Source organism: Curcuma longa, unplaced genomic scaffold, assembly GCF_044706935.1.
Source record: "Curcuma longa cultivar G26 ecotype Majalengka, Jawa Barat unplaced genomic scaffold, ITB_CL_G26_1.1 utg2798_np1212_758248_RagTag, whole genome shotgun sequence".
Taxonomy (NCBI): domain Eukaryota; kingdom Viridiplantae; phylum Streptophyta; class Magnoliopsida; order Zingiberales; family Zingiberaceae; genus Curcuma; species Curcuma longa.
Genome location: NW_027435600.1, coordinates 934,552 through 944,597, shown reverse-complemented (window position 1 = coordinate 944,597; position 10,046 = coordinate 934,552). Strand labels below are relative to the sequence as shown.

Here is a 10,046-nt window from a genome sequence, read left to right as displayed (position 1 = left end):
AGGATCATCAAATGGTCATGAGTCTCTTTAATCGATGCAGCATTGTTCCAGGGTGCCAGAATATTATAGCTAGAAAATTGGTTCCACAATAGAATTTGTTTCTAACTTTAAGAATTTTTGAACACGAAGCAGCAAAGAAATCCATGATAAATTAAAGCTCGGATATCTAATCAGTACCCCCCATCAAATTAATGAATTAGTCCTCTGTCCGAGTGTCGAGGGGATGGAGAGGCCGGCCGAGCACTTGCCGCCGGACCCGAACCGGATCCCTTCGTCGGTGTTCGCGCGGACGAAGTCGTCGACGCCCATGGAGTGGAGCGCCGCGTCGAACGAGTCGCTGTTCAGCATCCACGTTGTCAGCTTCAACGGCCACGCGGCGGAGGCGCCGGCGTTCGCGATGGACGGCAGCTTTCCGAGGCAGTCTGGCGAGTCTTTCGCGTTCCCGATGACGACGACGGAGGCGGCCAACGCGGCGGCGATGAAGGAGGTAATGAGCATCAATGCAGAAGAGAAGGCGCGCAAAGAGGGCACCGACCGCAGCTTGTCCCACCGCTCCGACGAGTCTTTCGCTTTCCCCGTGTACGCATATATATATCCTCTCCTGTATATATCCTCTTGTCGTTTTACGTGGCGGAACTTGAGAATTTGAAGCAAAAATACGCAAAATGAATTGAGAACAGATTGACTGGCGAAAAAACTGGCGTTGGCTCGAAGAAGGTGGACGCTGCAGGAGATGCAGAGAGTGGCGAGCCGCAACCGGAGACCCAAAAGACCACAGAGCAAAAGGCAAGGTTCTCCTGCTTCTCCTGTTTTCCATCCTGCTGCTAACACAACACAAAATCCCAACAAATGTAGGTTTGCTTTATCTCATTGCATAGATTAATTTGCTTTCTAATTAATTTCTATATATTCATTCGACGGATTTGAATAATTGTGCATATATACGTTACTTTGTTCTCATTCTAAGAGAGAAGGTTTTCATGTCAGATGTGACTCTCTAGTGCATATATCAGGAATGAGAAGACGCTAGCTGACTGCGATCACACATAGTGATTTAAGAATATATTGTTGCAATGAGGCCACGACATTTTGGGCTTTTGTGGCATCCCAAGCCAATGCACTCATGATTATATTTTTCGGCGAGTTTTTACCTAATTACGTCTTTTTGGGGGAAAAAAAAAAATATTCACGCTTATACAAATCTTCTCTAAGTTTGTACAGGGTTGGTGGTGGGGTGGAACTTTGGCACGAGGCTGCTGAGTTTGTTTTATCATCTGCCTCGATAACTGATGATAATGACATTACATTTGCCATTTTCGTATTAAATTTTCAGATTGTAATGCACATGGTCGAATTTCTTTTTTTTCTTCTTTTGTAGCATTCGAAATAAAACGTATGATAGAAATTTCCAACATCTAACTAATACATATATCCACGTAATAGCGGATACACGATCTAGACCACCCTAGCTAGACACATTCCTTTTAAATTCATGCTGTAACCTAACAAACCTATATATATAAACAAAAAAATTTATCCACTGGCTAGCAAACATTTACAATTTTTATTGAACTACACATTCAACTTTTAGAATTATCTAAATCGAACATCATATTTTTTTTATATTTATTCAATCATACATCTCTTTTTAAAGATATCCTTGTTCAAACTACTAACGCCTAACGTCCACACCAAACCAAACAAAAACGAAACACATTTAAGCTACCGAACTACCTTTACGCGCGCTTTCTAAAAGATTATTTCCTTTTCACGCAACTGCCTCCAAGTTTTGTTGCCCTAAACTCCTATTTCACGTAGTTGAACTTCTCATTCTTTTCATCCTTTAGCATCAGCGACAACCTAGAGCTTGCAATATTGAGAAATGGGTTTTTCACAGCAACGGTCGTGCAACGTAGAAGGTATTCTTCCCGGTAGAAAGTTTTCGCCATTCAGGCCAGGTATCTTCTATTATCTCACATGTTTGTCCTCTTCGTCGACTTCTACAAATTTATACTAGGTTTTGGCTTCTTTATTTTAAGAAACTATAATCCATATTTTTTGCAGTGAGCCTATCACATATAAACTATCATCTTCTCTGTCAAGATTTTATATTTTCTATTGAACAAGCCTTTTGTAAATTTTTCACAAAGTCATTTATCAACATAGATATATATCGTATTTGCTTAAAAATTGACACTCATAACTTCCTGACATTATACGACCATTAATGAGTTTTAGACAAAACTCATTAATGGCCTTCGACTCTTCAAAATTAGCCCAAATTGGGACCTTTGTATTCCTAGAACCCTGAGTCTAACCATATCCTCACTTCTATATTTTTGACACAAAGTAATTGTTGTTCACTATCCAATATTACTAATGAATTCTTAAGATCTAAAATATTCTATGTTAAAATTTTCATATTTTGAAACATATACGACTAAGAATGAGTTTTAATTAAAATTCATTGATTACGTACCTTTAGCTCTTTAGAATTAACTCAAGTCAGGTCCAATGTATTCCTAGGAGTCATTTGATTCCAACCATGCATGTCATCAACCATGGTTACACAACATAGATAGGATTCTATGAGTTTCTAAAAAATTAGCCAACAGTTTGTATTTTTGTCACATAGTCATTATTGGACATAAGCCTATTCTATTCATTAAACAACAACATCAAATGTTGATTACATCACATGGTACTACCTACATTACAAGAACGCATCACATTATGAAGTTAGGGGAGGGTTGCTACCTACATTTCAAGAACACATCACATGGTGCTACCATTGATCGGATTAGTGGTCAAAGCATGTGTAGTGGTTAAGGATCATTAATTAGCTTATGCGGGATTGATTGTAATGGACTATATGAACTTAATTGAGCTTGCTCAATCATAATTATATATTTTTACTTGGATAATATAATTTACTTTATCTAAATAAATAAATAAATAAATAACATACATCACCTTTTTCTCCTTAAACATATAATTTACCTTATCCAAAAATATGCAAGCATATCATCTCACAGGAAACACATCATCTAATAGCAAACAGTTGCACATCTGTTTATCTATACAAATTACACATTAAATTATGTACAATAGTTTGATTTCATGTAAATCATATCTGCTGGCCTGATGTCATCCGCCTGTTTCATATACAGGAAATGGATGTATTTAATCAAATAAAACTAAAATCTTCTCTTATGCTGCTGAAATATGTATATCCCTAATTTAGCTGCCAGTAAGCCCTCTTTCAGTGGAAGTCCCACAGATCTTTCTGAAATAAAATAGGTTCAAGTAAACAGTGTTGGAAAATTGGTTCTGAACCAATAAAATTGGAAGATCATTCAAGTGAGTTTTATCTAATAAAATTGAAAATTAATCAAAAAATTGAAATCTACATTTTGAGTCGATAATTTTAAAATATTTAATTATTTAAAATCAATTTCAATTGAATGAGAAATTAATTATTAAAATGAGCGCGAATAAAAATCTATTATGGAATGGGAAATAAAATTGTCCTACATCGAAAAGGAAAGGATATTAATGATTCCTTATATTATGTTTTGTATTGTCAGAATTTAATTGGTTCAACTGAACTCATGCTCGGATCCAGCCAGGGAGGTGCATAGCATCACATTGGGTGCACTAGGGCGCAATTTGCATGCACACATCGTCGTGAGGAGCTTCAGGAGACTTACCAAGTGGCTCAGACTAGTCAGAGTGCACGTGGCAATGCACACAGTGGATGGATTGGATTCACCCAAATTTCTTTTGTAGTTTTTACAGCAAATCAAACATGACCTACTCAAATCATTGGTGGACTACTTTCATGCAGGCTGAACGCACTTAGGGCCATTAAATTAGTTAGAGCAGTTGGATTACCTTACACCACTCATTCTGAAATGGAAGGGGCACACAAAAGCAAAACAATTGATTTCCCCCTATTACTCAAGCGCATCTGCCCATCAAGCTTATCCTTAAATCCTACCCATTGGACCACAAGCTATCTTATCAATCATCATTGAAGCTCATCAGTTTCTGTTTCTTAAGAGGCGTAGCCCTATCGATTGCTACATATATGCTTTTGAGGTTGTGAACTGGTGCAAGACCAAAGAAGAGAGGACACTGTCATAATCAAAGCTAGACTAATATGAAACTTTTGACAATGTGAAATGGAATGCTCTTGGGCAACCATTTAGTTGCCAGATTTTCCTCAACTTGGATTTCTTGGATCATGTAGGTTCTTTCCTCTATGCATGGTGTAGAGGTGGTAAACAAAGGCTGACCATTGCTCCGGGTATGGGAAGGGGGTGTGGCAACCGTACCTACTCATCCTGCCCATAAGATGCTCTTCAGAGGATCTTCAAAGATAGTGATTCTAGGTGTTTCATGATTGTGCTATTCTCAAGGTTTTTTTTTAACAATTTGCAAGTGGCACGTTCTCTTTTCAAAAGTGGTGGCAGAAGATATTTGTAAGCTTCATATTAGCTCTCGGCATTCTCAACATTTAGTGGTCTACATATCAACTTGCAAAAGTCATTCTTTTCCTATTTGGGAAGCAATGAAAGTTAGGAGAATAACTTACAGAAATCTTTGGCTGCTCCTTGAAGCCTGTCTATTTTCCACCTTGGGTTTCAGGTTAGGAGGTCGACAAACCTAAACAAGGGCTACTGTATAGGACTGTTTGATTAACAAAGTGATAGGCAAACTTGAACCATGACAGGAAGCATTTCTATTGATTGGTGGGCAGGCGGTGCACCTTAGTGAACAACCTTCTTTACTCTAAGATTTTGTGCCAGTCAAACTACATCATCCTAGAAGAATTCTGCTTCTTTAGATGAGATGGCATGTTGGACACAGGTGGAATCAAATTGATGCTTGTCCTACACATGAAAAAGCATTTTCTAGGTCGAAGAATTTGTTCTACTAGCCTTAAGTAATCAATAAGTGAGGTTCCATTCTAGCATGGATGATGGCATAGTGACTCCACACCAACAATTTCCTGAATGACTGTTGCGCAAAGAAGATGATGGCTACACATGATTTCTCTTTCTTTACAGTATTTCATTGGGTATCATGTTTAATCATCTAGTAAATCTTGTTAATCTTCAAAAACATTTCAAGACGGCTTCACATATATTGGATGCAGCTTCCCAATTTGACTAATTGACCAATGACCTGGATATTCAAAAAACCACGCTGGTGATTCAAGCCATCCCATGCCTCCACTAGTGAACCACTCCCCTTCGACATTCTCCCAGCAATGGCACCTTCTCATCTGGCTTAACTTACTCTAGACTCTCTTATAAAGTTCAGATGGATGCTTCCCATTCCTTTATTTGGTCTGTTTATGATTGATTGAAGTTTGGATTATCACCACATTGACGGTGCACAATAAGCTTAACACAGACATTGCTACAGGGCTTGTTGGAGGTGGATCCTCATTGTGTACTATGTAACTCCAAGCTCACGTATGTGTACTCTGCTAGGACCGATTGGACCCTCCTCTCGTATTTCGATTGTTCCTAGAGCAGAAGGGTAAATATTGATGCATGGTTTGCATAAGCAGAATCATTGTTTGTTCAAGCCTGGCTGCCTTCCCGACTAAAAACTGAGAATGGAGAGTATTTCAGAACCAACCGATGAGGGTCATGGATGTTCTTCTATGACACTCCTTACTGTCTACCTGGCGATAAGAGTTTCTTGTTCACACCATAGGGGATCCCCTTTCATACTCTTCAGACTAAACAACTCATAACTACACTAAACTTAGCTTCCTGTTTCAATTTCTATTGGCTTTTCCATCATATACTTGTTTGCCTTTGGGTTTACTACTGTTTTTTTGGTTTACCAGAATTTGTTTGATGCATCTTGGGTTACTCTTTATTCACCCTTACTCTTTTCAACAAAAATCATAAAAATACCTTCAAAATCTAATCCAAAGACCTAGATTGATAAAAAAAATTCTAAAAGGGCTTTGATTTATTTTAATCGAGTGTCTCACACCTCCTATTTAGCTAAAGAGAAAATGCCCATATATTGTAGTTTGAACCGTTCAAGACGGGGAAGAAACCAAATCATATGTGAACTGATCTCGAAAAAAAACTCATCTTCCCAAACCCGTCAACCTACCCGCCCAAACCCACTTTTGTTCTTGTTCATTCTGCTAAAATTTCAAAACACCTTGGATAGTTTCGTCTATTATTTCTAACTATTCGATACAGATTTTGTTAATCTTTACACAACTATCCAATGGCCAAGGGCCTTCTCTTGTGCTCACAAGGAGTAGGTGCGAAACCTATGATGGAATCACAATATTGTAGCATACCAAAATTAGAGCTGTCAATTTAGGTTGGACTCATTGGGTTGGCTTGCCCACCAAACAATTTAAGTGGATTGAATTGAAATTTTATCAACCCCGTTTAAAAACGGGCCTAAACAGGCCAGCCCGCACTGATTGCGGGTCCAAGCGAGCCGACCCGAGGGTTGAGAAGAAAAAAATTCTAAAACTTAAAACTAAAGTGGCAAACTCAACGGGCTCGCCTAATCAGCAACTCAAACTTAAAAATTCCAACATTATATATATATATATATATATATATATATATATATATATATATATATATATATATATATATATATATATATATATATATATATATATATATATATATGGCTCATGGATTGGCTCGCCTAACCTGCAATCCACTTTGGGTTGGTTTACATTGGAGATTTCCCAACCCGCCAAGCTAGCGGACCAACCCGCCCCAATCCGCTAGATGATGAGTTTTTCACGGGTTGGCCCACCCCGTCATAGGCTGGCCCATTTGATAGCTCTAACCAAAACCTTAAAACATAAGGGAAGGTTAGTGTAAAACATGATTTTGTTATATGTTGATTTTCCTTATTTCGCATTCCTTTCATTGTGATGGTACTTGACTATTCAATGAGCTAAAAGACTTGTTTTACTAACTCTATACCCTAATTAACATACACAAATAAACCTTCACTTAGAATGTGTCACAACTCAAAATAATCCCAAAGCAGCACACACTTATTATTTGGCAAATGAATAATAATATCCATGGTGTGCATCTAGTTACTCTATACTAATTTCTACAGTAATTCCATTATGTCAATCAAATACAATGCTCAACGTCCTAGATCAATGACAAAAATTTTTTGCTAGTGAAGTAGGAACCACTTTCATGGTCTATACACTCTACTTTGATTATTGTAAATGCCAAAGGGAGTAATATATTATTACTGTTGAGGGTAATAGCCATCAAAAGCACACCTGGGTACTTGCCACTTAGGTGTGTGCCATCTACACCTAGTACCTTCCTTAAATGTGATTGTAACCCTCATGCACAAGTACAAAAGTCAAAACCTTTTAAAAAATATTAGCAATGCTAATTTTAACGGTTACATATGTATTTACATCAAGGTACCTTAACTCCCTCAGGTACCCAAGGAGTTTATTATAGGATGAGTAATCTAACCTTTTAAGTGCCTTTTCCTTAGCAATGTAAATCTTCTTAGATGAAATATGAACCAAAACCTTATTTGCATATCTCTTACTATTATTTTAGGCTTATAGTTATGATTGCCAACTATGAAATAGCAAGCACATCTTGTTAAAGTAATATGCAAGGATGAGAAATACCAATGGAGACTAGATGTAATGGGCACCTTAGACTTTACAATTACAAAATTTGTAGAAAAACACTAATGAATATGCAACACGACTTTAAATGATCATTCTACATGTACATCTTCTTTCATTGTATTTGAAGAGGGGATCATATTTGGACTCCAGTCAACTTTTCCATCTAGATAGCATTTGAGATGCTTCAATGTCAAGAATAACTCCATGGATAATGGTTCATCCTTATTTTAAATTACACAAAAAATGGACATTTCATAGCTTGTTCAGAGTAATTCGACTCCTTGGCCTATAAAGGATGCAATACATGGTTCATTTTTAGAATTTGACGAGTTAAGGTTGATCTAATAATTTTGGCTAAATTTCAAGTTTGAGACAACAAAAAAAAACTATTTCAAAGGAATAAAGGACCACATTAGATTGCTTGGTCGTAGAGTTGGAACTATTTTAGGTCTATCTAACAGTTTTGACCACAATAGTATGCTCCAAACAAAAAAAGTAAAGAATAAAAGAATAGTAAGACTTTAGAGGTTCTAATGAACACAGTATAGTTTGTTTAAAAAATTTAATCAAGTTAGGTCCATCTAGCAATTTTAGTCAAAACTAGATGACGATTTTCTAGAACTCCAATAGAAAAAAGGAGAATATAGATGATGACTCTACAAACTCCAAGGAACACAATGCATGATTGGTTAAGGGATTTCAACGAGTTTAGGGACACATTTAGCAGTTTTAATTGAGAGGGTAGGTTTTTCGAGGGTGAGGTCATGTGATTTGAATTTTTCTTGAAACCAAGTGGGCTCACCTACATGGATTGAACCCATGCACAATCTTTGGGGTATTTTCATGAATGTCGGGTGTTGTTTGGGTAAATAGGAATTCAGAATAAATGAAAATTAGTGGTGTCCCCAAATAGAATGCTACAAAGGGCATTTGCAGCTTGGTGGTTTGTAAATAACATTTGCATTTATATTTCTTTAAATGACTGCAGATGTAAGTACATTATTTAACAGTTTATTTTTACCATTTATTTGATATCTTAATAGAAACAAGTAAAAGGTTTCATATGATAAAATATTTAACCATTTTTGTTCTTATTTGTTATTAAAGATGATACAACATGTTTATGGCACATCTTTAAAGCTAGCTATTTTACCTTTTCTTTTTAACAAATTATTTTTTATGCTAAAAGCCTAAGACTAATGAAATCATGCTAGAGTTTTTATGTATTTCATAATAAACATATAAAATAAAAATATAAAATATTAAGTAAAACATTTAATTTTTCTATATTCATTTTTTCTTGATGTCTTAATTATATGAATATATATTTCAATGTGTTCTCATATTACAAATACCATCTGCAGCCATTTCAACTTGCAAGTAACATTTGCAGCTTTTAACATTGACTGTAATTTGCAGCTAGCAGGTTGTTTGTATCACATAGCCTATTTAAAGGTCAAAAAAGGTTATTCTGATGTGATAATGAAGATTAAATATATATCTTTCACTCTTTTGAGTACAGAAGTAACAAAAGTAAACAGTAAGCCACACTATCTAGTTAAGCTTGCCTATGTTTAAAAATTATGTATCACTACTTTGAGCTAGGTCAAGAGTAAACAATGAATTAACAGCATATAGTGGAAACTCATTTCTTTTATTTTGACGAGTGGAAACCTTGACATATGATTGAAAATGCATATGGTGTTAATCATTTTGTTACCTTAGCTTGTTGATAGTTTTCTAGCATTCGGCGGTACTGATGTCGTGCTTCAGGGCTTTCTATCACAGATATGACCCTTGAGAGAGCTTCATCTAGAGCTTTATTGACCTTTTGTTTGCGGAACACCTTGTTTATGCCATCTTCTTCCTCTTCATCAATAGATTTTGGTTCAGCATGATACCCTCGCAATCCAACTCCTCTCTTATACCAACGTAACATGATCTTCTCTAGGATACCAACACTCCAGATAAAGTCTTTGTATTTCTTCCTTGCTAGGTGAGCTCTTACATGGGCCTGATAGAAAGAAGACAAAAGACTGAAATGTAAAACAAGTATATTTTCTTTAAGAAACCGATTTCTGAGTACTACCTTTCTAAAAAAAATTCTTTACACAAATATGTTTTCACAAAGACTTAAGTAGCTATCAGAAGTAATCTCTGGTCTAATCTTCCAACCTGAAGAATTTTGCATTTCAGTGTAACTTTTCTTGCAAATCAGTTGGCAACATCAGTAGACAAATGGCTCATGTACTTTTTCTCGGGACTTGGCATCTTACTCTTGGGACTTGGAACTTGGCATCAGTAGACAAATTAGGTATGTTAATGAACTAGAATTCAGCACAGGTGTGTATTATATCACTATTCT

General features: G+C 36.3%; 1 protein-coding gene across 1 annotated transcript in view; it reads right to left on the bottom strand.

Moving 5' to 3' along the window:
• Positions 1-3,034: 3,034 nt before the first annotated feature.
• The window catches only part of LOC141820211 (calmodulin-binding transcription activator 4-like), a 31,511-nt gene continuing 24,499 nt past the window's right edge, over positions 3,035-10,046 (bottom strand). The window contains exons 10-11 of the mRNA XM_074707495.1: positions 9,402-9,695; positions 3,035-3,286 (exon numbers count right to left, since the gene is read on the bottom strand). Of these exons, the coding sequence (XP_074563596.1) occupies positions 3,263-3,286; positions 9,402-9,695 (318 nt within the window). The 3' untranslated portion in view covers positions 3,035-3,262. The remainder of the gene's footprint in view (positions 3,287-9,401; positions 9,696-10,046) is intronic.